Source organism: Sinohyriopsis cumingii, chromosome 18 (genome assembly GCF_028554795.1).
Source record: "Sinohyriopsis cumingii isolate HCF-2022 chromosome 18, ASM2855479v2, whole genome shotgun sequence".
In the NCBI taxonomy this organism is placed as follows: domain Eukaryota; kingdom Metazoa; phylum Mollusca; class Bivalvia; order Unionida; family Unionidae; genus Sinohyriopsis; species Sinohyriopsis cumingii.
In genome coordinates this window covers 25810981-25826174 of record NC_142978.1, presented here as the reverse complement: position 1 = coordinate 25826174, position 15194 = coordinate 25810981, and the positions used below count along the sequence as shown (strand labels likewise).

The following is a 15194-nucleotide window of genomic DNA, read 5'->3' as shown; positions in this document are numbered from 1 at the left end:
TGCATCATAATAGTCTAAGGGCCTTTTGTCTTGAGATGAAGCGTCAACGGTCACTTTTTCTCAAGATGGACTACATGTTACACATTTGGGCCACGTTTTCTCAATTGGAAGCCTTGTGGAGCTTGGAACTCAAGTCCTGTGAAAGGTCGAACTCACTACTGAACTGCAGATGAAGGAAGAAACTTTGAGGACCTGTGTGCTTCCTGTATTAGCTAAGTGTCACCCGGAGGCTAGCAGTCCAATGTGTGGTATAAATAGATATGTTAGGATGGAGAAACTGGTCATCCCAGCATTGCATGGTACTTTCCCTGTCAATCTGATCTATGAAACCCACAAAGATAAAGTAATACAAACGGATGAAATGCAATCCTCATTAAAGTGGAAGGAAATATTTGCAAAGTCGTGACCCTACTGTTAAACCGTATGTATGTAATAAATGCATGCGATTTCCAGCGGTCTAAGTACCTTATTTGACTGTCACTGAAACTTGGACTGGTAGACTCAGTGGCAGCCAAAATTCTGAGCTATGGCACCTAAAATGATCGAAATAACGTACAAACACAACGTGCTCTTCTAAAGCCTTTATTAAGTTATATTACGTAAACCTTTTGGCCGTTCTTTGTACACGAAGAGCGGCACTTGATTATTACCTCAGATGAGTAAGTACTTTTGAAAGCAAGCTATGGGATAAGCTACCTGGGTTTTGTTAAGTTGCAACATACATTTTATACGGTTACCCTGAGAGACGTGTTTGTTGTGTCGAAAACTTAATGAAGACAGTTTGAAGAATAGCGAACTGCGACATGATTCTCGAATTATCATTATATTCTGCTGTTGTCCGCACTGATATTTATCATATTCTACGAAAGTAAAATAGCAAAGGGAAACATAACCTAATCATCTTACGCACGAGATGGTCTGAAACGGTATAGACTAAAATCTCTCTAAGATTACGTAGTACACCTTTGTCGATCAGCAAGCGAACATCGTGATAATTCCTCTTGTGAATGGTTTGAAGGAGTTCGAATAAGGAAAGAGGAATAATGGTCTGAGAGGCCGTTAATTTTGTGTACATATCCGAGCGCAAAAACAAAATTTATAATTGAAGATGGTGTGTATTTTTTCTGATTAAGTGCACTATGGAGAGGCCCAGATTGGTTATAGAACTTGGTAGAGAGAAATCAGTTGAAGTGACGAATGTGAAGTCCTTATAAAGAGCCCAAGCCCATATCGATGTGTTTTGTTTGGATCGGTTTAGCATGTTTTGAATCAAATGTTCTAGTTTTACTTTCTAGTTTGGCAAGGCTAGATTGGGCTGAACTTAACTTGGGTGTTGTTTCGCTTTGATCATTATCTCACAGAAACTCAAAACCCTTTCCGAGAAAGGGTATGTTATATAAACCATGTAAGTATTTGTTTACCTTGCACAATAAATTTAACTTAAGACAAGAGAGTACACACAACAGAACGAAGTATATGATATTTATATCTTCTGGAAGATTGTTTTATATGACTTTCATAAATGTTTGATTTTCGGTGTGAAAATGGATGCATCTTATTTCAAGAAATATTTTCATTGTTCTGTTTCAAGAATGGTGGAGTACAATTCTAAAAGCATGACATCTTGATATCCCACAGTCCATAGCAATAATATGCATCGATGATCGGAGCGTATCCCACAGACCACGAGAAATATGTGTATAAGTCCTAGGAGACGGAAGTAATCGAACAAGTAGGCATGAACAAAGATTTACCGCTAGAACAAGTTAAATAAGCGTGCCAGACCCTTAAATCACAATATACCTGATTTTCACCTCTGAGTGTGAATGCAGTTTGGAGATGATATTTGTCAATTCACGAGTCGCCTAAGAAAAACACGCTCTGGTAAATCAGTCTCTCTAACATAGCTGAGAACCTATGATGAATTGTAGCTCTTATTTTAGGTTGATGCACTTCGACCCAAATATGATTGCACGAGTGCATTATATTACTTCAGTTTGCAAGCGGGAACGAAAACCTCCATTCAAGCCAAATCTAATTAGAATCCGATTAGTCTATATATATATATATATATATATATATATATATATATATATATATATATATATATATATATATATATATATATATATATATATATATGTGTGTGTGTGTGTGTGTGTGTGTGTGTGTGTGTGTAGATAACAAGCTTTATTTCATTGTTTTATTCTATTGGCCATTACTATGTTTGCCACCTCTATGATATCATATCGGAGCGATTTGAACAAGTGAAACTCACCTTTGTTAGACAAGTAACACCTTCCACCCATAACTTTTGCAAACAAATCGTTGAACTGTTAGAAAAGAAGAGATTATTGTGATTCCACGAACTTTACATTTTCTGTACATATGGCCCACGGTATTAAAAATGATGGACCACACTGGTAGAAATCATATATAAGTGTGCGTAAAGAAACGAACAATAACGGACAACGCGAATGTACTTGAAATCTAAGATTATTACAAATGATAGTTATAACATAACTGGTTCATTATTTCCTGTTATTATTGGTGTATAGACAAAATGTCGCCTTATATCACAAGATTGTTTTCAAATGCAGGAAGTTTGTAACGATGCTATTTTTTTCTGTTGTGTACCATACGGACTGAATATTATTAAGTGAAGTAATTAAAATACCGGTGACAGCAGTGAAGGCAATAACAATGCCATTATATTATTTTCAGGAAGGATTTGACCTCGTCAGTAGACGATGTACCAGGAGCAACGTTCAAAAGGCACAGGAAACAGGTATGCACTCTTATTTTGACATATTGGTTTTCTAAGTTTGTTATTAGATCGACATTTAATATAAATTTGCTTTTGTTCTTCCGGACCATCTGATCAGAAAATGACAGTTTTAAGTGGTATCCTTTGGCTTCGATCTATCTTCAAATTCACAGGCAACATTACTTCACTGATGCTGTTTGTAATTGATTTCCTAAAGAAATATATAAAAGGCACATAAAAGGTCATTTTTACTGCAAAGTGGTGTTCATTATTCGCCGCCGAAACCACTTTCTTAATTTGCAATTTATTCCTTTATAATCAATATGGCAATAACGGGTGAAAAATGTAATACCATCCACGGTATTTAGATAAAATATATTTATTAGATTAAAACTTACGGGAATAATATATTTCAGTCAAAAGATTACATAAATCATTCATACATATGTCAGAAATCAATCTAACTTATTTTTAATTTAATGTTCATGTAGCTATACGAGTTAATGCATAAGCGTTAGTAAAATGGCTTGTATGTTTTTATTTTTCCCAGGATGGAGTGTTGTGTATACAATTATTTGTGCCGTGGTCGGGTCCGTAGTATTGGTTCTTGTTGTTGTAGTGATTCTGGTTTGCTGTCGACGGGAAACGACGAAGAGGTATAGTTAATAAATAGAGAGAAATGTTTACAACTCTGTTATGTTTTAACTTAAAATATGCATCTTGCCTACCAGCAGCAGGAAGGGCGAACAGACCACTTGGTTGAAATATAATTAGCTTTAAACAAAACATCATACAAAAAAAAAAATAGGTCATGGGTTATTATTATTATGTACTTTGTTTACATATATGAGGTCGCGCCCTTCCTGCTGCTATTAATTTATCCAAACATTTTATCAATTCCAATTCAATATTTTGTTCTGGGATCATGTAAATTTATTGTTATATATCCATGCGGTGTAGCTTGCGCTCGTGAAAAAAAGTTTCTAAATTTATTTATATCCATGTCACCGCCACATCGAGTTTGATGAATATTTCGCAACGTATGAGTATCAGCTCCATTAAACACAACTAAAATATTACAATTGTCTCTAATCACCTTTGGTATTTGTACATATCGTTGAGTAACATAAATCACATCAGTGTTTTTATGCCTACCTCGAGAAAATATTCTAGCAGGATTTGATTGTTTATCCAGCATCACTTCATCATATACAACCAAATTATTAATTAATCCATCAATAGAATCTACAGACTGTGCTTCATCAATATCGGTTATAAACTCGATAACATCGTTATCTTTGTCCAATAATCTTGCGTTTTCATTAAAATCTTTAAGTACATCATAACATCGTTCATCTACAGACGGGGCTACCAAATACAACTTATCCCATTTTAGCCATCTCATTATAAGATTAAGTAATAACTGTGTCTTTCCACTTCCAGATGGTCCTATTAGTATGATCCAAATCGAGTTCGGTAATGCAGGATGATTTTTGACAGGTTCTCGTTTTCGAGTCGCTGAGACATCAATTATATCCATATTATATAAATACATGAATCTATATTGTTTACGCTGTAGAACTAAAACCCCAACTAATGATCTATCCACGGTTACAACAAAAAATGCGAGAATAGCGTATGGTGGAAAATGTGCAGTATGTAACAAAAAAAAAAAGGTTTTCTTTTTTACCTAAAAAAGATGGTGGTGATATTGCTAAATTAATGTCAAAGTTAAGAGGCACTCCCTTGGCTAAATACTCTAGAGAAAAACATCTACCAGGATATAATTACTGTGGCCATGGAACCCGACTTGATATTAGGCTTGATAATCAGGATCAACCAAAACCAGGCGATGAACCAATAAACGCTGTTGATAAAGCGTGTCATGTTCATCATGTTGCGTATAAAAGCAATGATTTACAAGACAGACATATTGCAGATGTGAAATTGATTCATTCATTAAATTCTATAAAAAATATAAATATAAGATAATCATTAGCTAATTGGTTAGTAAGATCCGCGATGAAAGGTAAATTAGCGCTAGGGGCTGGTAATGTATAAATGGAATCGATTTATTCTTCCCCAATTGGATACTGAGGGGTAAAGCAACAATTAGTAAACTCGCTAATGCAGCAAAAGTCAAGCATTCTACAGCCGCAAAATGGTTATCCAAACAAGCAATATGGCAAATTTATTTACCGCCACCTTATCAAATTCACTTTGTACATTTTGATGTTAGTGTTCCTAATGAAGTTCATCAGGCTGATATATTATTTCTACGATATGATACCGTTAAAATTGGTCGACGTCAAATAATATACAGATACGCGCTGACTGTTGTTGATGTTGCAAGAAGATACAAAGATGCAGAATCATTATCAACTAAAACATCATTTGAAGTAGCCGATGCGTTTGAGCGAATTTATCAACGAGGTGGTTTACGATGGCCACAATTATTACAGGTTGATCCTGGCAAGGAATTTCTTGGTCCAGTATCATCGTTGATGAAACAACATAATGTCAAAATACGACGAGGCCATACTGCAATTCATCGTGATCAGACAATCGTTGAACGATTTAATCGAACACTCGCTGAGCGGTTATTTGGATATCAATAAGCGAAAGAATTTATTCAGGATACGAGATCTCGCGAATTGGTGGAAAGATTACCAAACGTAATAACTACATTAAATAATGAGTTTACTCGAACAACCAACATGAAATCTATTCATGTAATTACCAAAGCGCATATACCTACATAACAACGACGTGATTTTTCAACACAACCAGTATTAGGTAATACCACTGTCAGGTATTTATATGAACCCGGTGAACTTGAAGGTGGTAAAGAAAGAGCGATTGATCCTATTTGGAGTATTGCGACGCACAAGATATCTAGCGTAACAAGATCCACTGATAGACCCGCAATCTACAGACTGGATTCAACTGCTCCTCTACGTTTATTTGTACGTGAACAATTACAAATAATTCCCGAGGACACACAATTACCACCCAAATCACTTACCTAGCACCTCTACGTCGATTACACTCAAGAAGGGTCAACATAGTACTTTCTCGCGTGTGACCAAAATTGTTATTTTTTCTATCTACGGACAATTGTCTTGGATCATTTTTCAGATACCGCCACAGCATTATACAATTACAACTTGCACAATGATTATTCTGCTGTTGTTTCAGTGTGTTAATAAATTCAACATCAAGATCAAAATCGCGTTTATCTTTTTTTTTTTTTTGTCACTTTGTTTATAACCAGCCAATTTATTTCTTATTATATCATTATCGAGGCCATCATTGATCACTGACGAGTCCATGACAATTCTCGGCAGTTGAGATATTTTTCTAACTCGAGATACTGCAAGATAAACTAAGTTCGACCATTCGATACGATCATCAACGATCCAAACAACTGTATCAGTAATAGTTAATCCCTGAGATGAATGAATCGTCATCGCGTATCCAAGCGTCCACGGGGATTTATATGAATGTAGAGCATCTTCAACAGCATCAACATCAAATGCGACAATATCATTCAACACAAGATTCTGTTTCCCCTGTCCTGGTATATCAACGTCAATATTTTGACGTCGCGTATCTGCTGGTCGATAACATAACGGAACTGGCAATGTTGGAAACTTTTCTCGTTGTAACTGAAACAACTTCCGTTGAAGTGTATCACGAACTATCTTCCTACTTGCCACTATCAAATCGTTTGGTCTCCACGTTTGTAAAAAGCCTTTCATGGGTGTTTCTAAATTATCTCGCGCATTACTTCACATTGAATTTTATTCGGTTGTAGTCTGATTAATTTTTTTTAATTCTCTTAATTCTGCATCAAGTGCTCTATGATCGTCAGTTATTTCTTCGTAATAATCAACGAAATTTTTCAGCCAATCATGTGGAGATGGTCCAACTATAGGTGGTGGCTGACCATGATCGCTGCACATTATCACAGCAGTATTTCTTGTTAATAACCAATTGAGAAATGTTTTTAATTTTTTTCTGATGATACAGCACATATTTCATCCCGTATTATGATCTTGTAATATATTTTTCTCCCATTCGATCAGGAGTCCAAGTATCACTTTTGTACCTAAAAAAGCTGTGATAAGTACATGATTGTACTCCTAGTTGTTTCATTTCTCCCCGAGTCTGTGTATATGTGTTAGCACGATCATATCTGAGTTCTGAAATAGTTCGATCGCTCGAGTGGTTTTACGAAAACCTCTAGGTCCGTTTAGATAAACTGTCTTGTGTCTAGTTATTGGATCGTATACCGATGGTGCAGACGATAGCTTTTATCAGGTAAATACCTTTAATTGTAACATCAGCGAATTCGGAATAATTAAGTATATTTTCCTTTTTTATTCTCCACGAACCCCACGATGCACAAGTGCCTATATTTAATTTTTCTATCAGTCCTGAATATTTTTTATTGATATAAAACGAATCCGTAGCGACTCTGACAGCAAACTCAGAAACCTTATTTATCATCGATAATATATTTATTGAAACGTACGCTAACATTGATGATCTTAAATGAGTATATTGAGGTGACTCACCGTCGATATAACTCACAATTGTACCTAGTTTATTTCCATTTGGCAAAAAAACTATTTCTCGACTTATAAACGTGTTTTTATTCGTTGTATCAGCGATTATAAAATCTAACTCAGCATCGTCCATGATCAATCTTGTACAATGTCGTTTATGATCATATGAACCTCCTTGGGTGAATTTACCGATTATTTTTCTGCCGAGATCTTTTGCGATTTTAGTCTCCTAATCAGTTTTGTTGGGGTTTTCATCATCGGAATATTCCTTTTGTTTTGGTAACCAAACCTCGGATTGTTTCCGATATGATATAATTGCTTCGCTGATCGTCAGCGATATTAATATCGCACAATCAAGCATATATCGTAATAGTACTATTGGTAGCCACATTTTTTCTGAAAAATGCCTACCAAACCAAACATAACAAATTGTATGAAGATCTTTAGCAAACTCGAATGATTCGGCACAAGCAAATCCAGTCAGGTCAAAATCCGGTAATGGTCAATTTATCGATACTCGCGTCATTTCATGTGTCGGATGACCGAATCTTTTAAAATATACAGAACAATCTCCGTATCCGAGAAAACTTCCCGCATAACATGCAACCATATCAACCGGAATAACATCTTGATGATCGTATTTAGTATTACATAGTCTACCGTGGCCGTATTCGACACAACTCGATATTATATAATTGAGAAAATCAAATCTAGTTGGTTTCCACGAATTTTTCTTTCTAGCAAAATGAGCCGCAACTGACGGAACAGTAAAACACTTGCTTAATAGTTCGTCAGTATCATCAGTATATTGAGCGCAAGATTTTTCATTTTCTCGTGAAGAAGATCTGTTCGATAAGTAACGCCTTCGGTCTTACAAATTGATCAAATTTACTCTTTCTTCCATATCCGATTCGTCGTTTTCAGAACATTGAAATAACCATATTGACACGGGATCGTTTTTCCTGATTTCTGTTAATAAAATCAAACATGCCTCCCCCAGAATTATCTGGGAGATAAAATTTAACAGTTCGATCTCGTGGAAATATTGTTACTGCGTTAGTCCACGCGTGTGCGTTATGATCAATACTTTTAATCGAAGCTCCTTTTGATTTATATTTTGATTGATACAAAATCGCTCCTGTTATCGTCGCTATGGTTATTGGAAATTTTTATTTTTTCCTAACACAGCGACATCTTTGATAGACGCTCCGGTATCTTTAACCATTTCTCCCCACTCGTTTATTATTTTACGTTTTTTATCTGTTAAACCATTTCCAGGAGTCGAAACGGTAAAATGTTCTGTTACTCGTTCAGCTACACAGTTTAGTTTTTAAAATTTCATCGGCTTCAGCCTATCAACTCTGGGTTTTTCATTTATCGGATAGATTCCATAGATAACTGCTGTTACAGGATACGCTCGCTCATAATAGGGTTTGTCAATACCAGTCAATAGACCTGGTTTGGAATCTTTACTTAGTATGACAGTTTTTTTTTAGCATGAACAGGATCATATTTGTCACGAATAATCCAATCATCTATCTCTGTTAGCACGACAAATTTTATTCTGAAAAGATATTTGCGATTGTCAAGGTAATTCATGATAGTTGCCGCTCGTTTGTCGTTCATCGTAGCGTCGATGATATCTTTGTTGCGTATAATCTTGAACGTTGGCAAGACATGAGATACACCATCAGCAAGAAATTCTTTCTTGGCATCGTGAATTTTATTAATCAAACTTTTATTTTTCGGATCAACCAGATCTTGCATCGGTAGGTCAGGAGATATTCCGTCAAGCCGAGCTTAAATGTATCTGCTTTCCAAGGCTTGATTCTGGATAATCTATCGGATTCGTTCATATTATATTTCAAACAAGTATTTTAATTAAAATATTAAATATGCAATGTCTCGATGCAAATGGTTGATTATCGGTTCATTGACTCCTGGTAATAAATCCTGTAAAAAGGATGTGGTGTCGCAGTACGAAGAAAAACACAATTATGCGCAAATTGTGGTGGAAAAAAATATCGCGAGCTTAAAAGATATTATGACAAAAGAAAATAATAACAGTAACAACGCTATAAAATCCGTGGAGGATTATCTAAGTTTCAGATAAATTATGATTTAAACAAATAATATTATTATATAAATGGACCAAAATATGAACCACAAGTTTATAAAGCATTCTATAATAACGAACTACAAACCAAATCGTGATGGCATGATTAGAATTGCAGGTTGAAGAGACCTGTTGTTTTTGTTATTAATACTGGTTATCTAATGTTTTCTATTGGGAAGAAAAATTATCTCTGTCATCGTTTCACATACGAGGGTTTCTTTGGGGTGATCAAAGCCGGTCTTCTGATCGATCATATTGATGGAAATAAACTTAATAATAATTTATACAACTTTCAAGCTGTTACACAGAGCGATAATTCTGCACGGGAAGGGACTGGTAAATATAAAAAACAGTAGCAAGGAGGGTTGTTAAATCTGCAAATGTAGATACTGGTGAAGAGAAAACGTTTCAATCAATGTATTCTGCTGCGAAATACTTTGATATTAACTCGCGTGTGGTAAAATACGTCGCTGAAAATATAACCAAGTCCACTCTTTCCAAGAAATATAAACAAAAAATTATTTTCCAATACCATTAGAGCAAGTAATTACCTCAAATTATATTTATTAACTATTTATTTATTTTTTGGGTAAAATATTCCCACTCACATACTACTTATTTTTTTCGACTTGAGCGAAGGAAGATAATTCTGTAAACATATATTTCTCCGTAGATTATGATTTCATTTCGTAATTAGTTAATTAATCGTCTACGTCGATATTAATATCAATAATTATACTCGTAGAAGGATTTTTATGGTTTCTAACTTACCAAATAGAAAAATAAACGTGGTTACATCGTACAGTATAGCAAGTTATTTTTAAATCTGTTCATAACACGCTGTTTTAATACAAATATTTTACGATCTATTCAGAAACCGATGTTTTAGTACAGATATTTTACAATCTATTCAGAAACCGCTGTTTTAAAACAGAAATATTTTACGACCTATTCAGAAACCGCTGCTTTAATGCAGAAATATTTACGATTTATTCAGAAACCGCTGTTTTAGTACAGAAATATTTACGATCTATTCATAAACCGTTGTTTTAATGTAGAAATCTTTACGATCTATTCGTAAACCGCACCCTCCCACCACGTCACCAGTGGTGGATACATGTTTTGTATCACCCAAGGGCAGATTATTGGGGGTGGGTGTCAAAATCTGTTGAGTGTAGAGAAGACCCCGTACATGTTTGTACTGTCCTTGGTGTTGTATCGTCCATTAAGTTTGTGCCGTCCTTAATTAAGATTTATGTTTGTACTGTCCTTCATTCATTTATTCATTATACATGTTATGCTGTCCTTGAAACACACCTTCTTGAGCTCGCTAGAACACTCGACTATGGGCTCGCATAGTAGTCTGTGTTTCAGATACCCTTTGAACTCGCTAGAACACTGGACTAATGGTTCATAAAGGCATTATATGTTGTGTTGTGTATCCTCTGAACTTGCTAGAACACTCGACTAGGGATTCATAAGTGGATTATGTTGTGTGTCGTCATTCATTCATTATGTATGTGGTGCTGTCCTTGAAACATCCTCCTGAGCCTGTTGGAACACTCTACTAGAGGTTCACATGGGATATATATTTTTTTATTATATATATATATATATATATATATATATATATATATATATATATATATATATATATATATATATATATATATATATATATATATATATATATGTATATACTAAATAATGAACCATGAAAATATCAATGATGTAATTGTTGCTATAAAAAAATAGAAAAAGACGGTATTAATATATCTGAAAAACTGAATCCTGAAAAGATTATTTCTGAATTTGAATTTTTAGAAAAGCGTAAAATTGATGGTGGTTTTACACTGTCGTCTGAATACAAGTTTATAAAACGAATTCAGGCAGCGATGTTCCAGTCACTAGCTGCAGTAAAAAATGATCATGTCAAGGAATTCGTGCCGCAGTAGAAAAAAATTAGATTGAAATTATCTCGTGAATGCAAGGCAAAGAAAACAATTAATGCTCATGTAAGACAATTAAGAAAAATTATGTTAGATCGTGAAACGATCCAAAGTAAATTCGTTACTGAACATGAGCACGTGTAATATTTTATTATTATTCTGAATTATTTTATATTTTATTATTCTATTTTTTCCATAAAATCTGAACGATTTTGTTAATTTTGAGTACCAATCACCCAATCAGAATTAACAAACTGATTGATTTGTATAATTTTGAGTACCACCCACCCCCATCAATTTCAGAACAATAATAAAATATTTCTGATAAAATAAAATATTTGTGATAAAAAATATTTCAGAATAATAATAAGATTTTTTTGTAGTATTTTTTGCAAAATTGATTGATTTTGTTAATTATGAGAACCATCCACCCGATCAGAATTACAAAATTGATTTGTATAATTTAGACTACCTAACTACCCATCAATTTCAGAATAAATAAAAATATTTCAGAATAATAATAAGATATTTCAGAATAATAATAAGATATTTTTGTAGTATTTTTTGTAAAACTGATCTATTTACATGATTTTGACTACCTAACTACATATCAGAATTAACAAACTGATTGATTTACATGATTCTGAGTATCAACCACTCCATCAATTTCAGAATTAAAAAAATATTTCTGATAAATAAAATATTTCTGAGAAAATAAAAAAAATATTTCAGAATAATAATAATATATTTTTTGTAGCTTTTTTTTGCAAAACTGATCGATTTACATGATTTTAGGTATCAACCACCACATCAGAATTAACAATCTCATCGATTTGTATGATCTTAAATATCAACCAACCTATCAGAATTAACAATCTGATCGATTTATATGATTTTAAGTATCAAACAACCCATCAATTTCATAATAATAATAAAATATATCAGAATAAATCAAATATTTCAGAATAAATAAAATATTTCATAATAATAATAAAATATTTCTGATAAAAATAAAATATTTCTGATAAAAATACAATACTTCTGATTAAAGATCATTACGATAAAAATCTTACGACAAAAATCTACGATTTTACATACAGATTCACAATTAATTCCTCTCCCCGTAGGTCATTTAAGCGTCCCAGGTGGTATGTGAACTTAAAATGTATTCGTGTTAATATATTAGTATGACACCGCAGATAAATGAGATTAGTTGGTTCTTGCACGATTAAACTTCCAGGGGGAACTTGTGGTGTGAGCGTATATAGAATATGTCCTTGCTGAGCCTGATTTGATTTTCCAAGGTCTATTTGATAGCTACCTTCGATCACATCACGAACTAGATTAACCGCGATTGTCGATGTTATATTAACTATTCCGGGGGATACATGTCTACCGCCTCCTTATGCATCATTATTGTATCTAAGAAGAACCGGAGGTGGAGCTATTTTTCTCCATGCCTCAACAATTTTAAGAAAGTTTTCGTTGATAAGATCATTGATTGATTTTGTCAATTCGTCGGTTTCAAATCCTGGTAGTATAAAATTTAATAAATCCGCTTCAGCTATTTTATAATGATCAATATATATTTGTTCGATACATTTTATTTCTTTTCTGAGTATATAAGTATTAACTTTTATTACCTCAACAATATTCTGATTAGTGTATTTAAGGTCTGAAATAATTTTATTTAAATGTTGTATCGTGCAATGACCTGATTTTTTAGATCGATATTGGGATACTCCATGATATAATTTTTAAATAAATGCGCTGATGTCGTTAATGTAGTTGTGTATTCAGTTTTAATTCTACTAGCTGTTTCTCTGAAATATCTTTCATAAACAATACTAGTTGAAGTTTTACGATCATAATCAATGATAGAAAACGGTACTATAGGATATAATTTTCCATCATTAATAATATGAGTATCCTTACCAGTCCATGGATACGAATTTCGGTATTTTGGAGTTGTTATAAACTTTGCTTCGTTCGTGAGAAATTCATTTAACTTCGGTTCTGGTGGTCCTTTATGCACGGGGGGAATATCCGGCCATCCTAACATCGTTCTGATTGAACTCTGATAAATATCCACGATGTAGTCGGGAGAGTTTATTTCGATTGCAGAAAACAGCGTTGGTTAATGGACTGTTATTGTTATTTTTGATTCTTTCCCAGTGATAGTTTTTATTCTGCGCTGAAATTCATCGTTGATTTGCTCAATCTGATAACTACCAATTGGTATTCCAACAGCGTTCTAGTCAGGTGTTCCATCCAGTTTGTTTTTATTAGCAAATACAATTTGCTGGTGTACCATTAAATGATTTTGATGTGATATTTGGCGGACTATGATATACTCGTAATTGTGCTAGTGCAATTTCTTTTAGTGGAATGGCAGTTGGAAAATTGGTGCTAAATTCAGGATTAGTCGAGTTTACTGAGATCATCGTGGTCTTGTGCGGGATTGTGCTTGTCACGATCTGCTGGAGTAGCTCTACTGATGTCATTATTAATACTCGTACCTTTAATACCAGCGCAGTTGCATATTTTAATCATCTCTGAAAACTCGAAATGAGATATAATTCCATCACTGAGAGTCGCTGATAACAACGAAGATAATTTGGAATATGCCACCGTAGCTGTATGTAATTTGATCATGTAATCGGATAATTTTTCATTTGTGCAAGTACATATTTTTTTGCGATGATATTAAAAACGCCTGCAATCGTTGTTGTAGTTGAAATACAGACTGTCACGGCTACTGGTGCCATCATTGTCATTGTTGATAATATCACACCGGTTCCAGCAACAACAGCGGATACTGAATAAACAATCACGTCGACGATAACTAGTCGTCGTCTATATTTTTTTATTTTTACTGTATAATGTTCGACGATATCTTTTAATTTTACTTGCCATTCACGTGCTTGATTGTACCTGAATGTTTGAACGTCGATTGGGGTACTTATTATTATTTTATACAGTATATAATTGAGGTGTTTCAGCTACAAATTCCAAACACCACCAGTAAGATGTTGAGGTTAATGTCTTATCAGCTGCTTCCAGTGCAAATATTTCTTCGGTTCCTTTATTTAATACAACAGTCACAACCCCGGAAAACCTATCGGTCGAATGTCGCCAGGGATATGTTGTGAATATCTCAAATATTGCAGCACTGAACACAGACAACCTGTACACGCCATTGACTGTTGCGGTATATTTGAGAGTATTATTCTGCGTTGACCATGTTGCGAATCCAGATGATACCGTGCATGCGATGTTGGCAATATGCCTGGGAGTTATTCCCGCTGGAAGTTTAATCAGACTAATTTTATTAACGATTTCAGGAATCCCCGCTACGATGTCTACTTGTGTTTTTTTAATCGTATCTAATGTTTTTTTGTTATATCAGATAGTTTTGCGTCAACGATCAACGAATTACCAAAAAATTCGTCTGCGGTATCGTTAAGTTTTCTAAAATTTCTACGGAGATTTGTGAACGCGTTTACGTGAACGTCATACTCGGCCCGTAATGTGGATAGTTTACCATCTACGGTGCTGTAGTTGGTGTCAACATATTTTTTGTTGCTGCGTCTTCGTCGGATGTTGGATCTCTTAAACCTACGATTTTATTCCCGTTCATGCTGAGTTCTACCTTCATTGTGTCACCATTATGTTTCACGTGATTAGCAACGCTTCTTGCAATTTCATCTCTGATAGTTGCAAAAGATATACTTGAATCCCTGATTTTCCCGCTGTCAGTAAACACAGGGATGTTATCCGTGACCGCACCG

The 15194-nt window shown here is 34.3% G+C and overlaps 1 protein-coding gene across 2 annotated transcripts in view; it reads left to right on the top strand.

Annotated features, from left to right (window-relative positions):
• The window catches only part of LOC149776255 (von Willebrand factor D and EGF domain-containing protein-like), a 55298-nt gene that overhangs the window by 32676 nt on the left and 7428 nt on the right, over positions 1–15194 (top strand). For both annotated transcript variants that reach the window (XM_089942309.1, XM_089942310.1), the window contains exons 12-13: positions 2725–2788; positions 3318–3423. In XM_089942309.1, coding sequence (XP_089798435.1) covers positions 2725–2788; positions 3318–3423 — 170 coding nt within the window. The remainder of the gene's footprint in view (positions 1–2724; positions 2789–3317; positions 3424–15194) is intronic.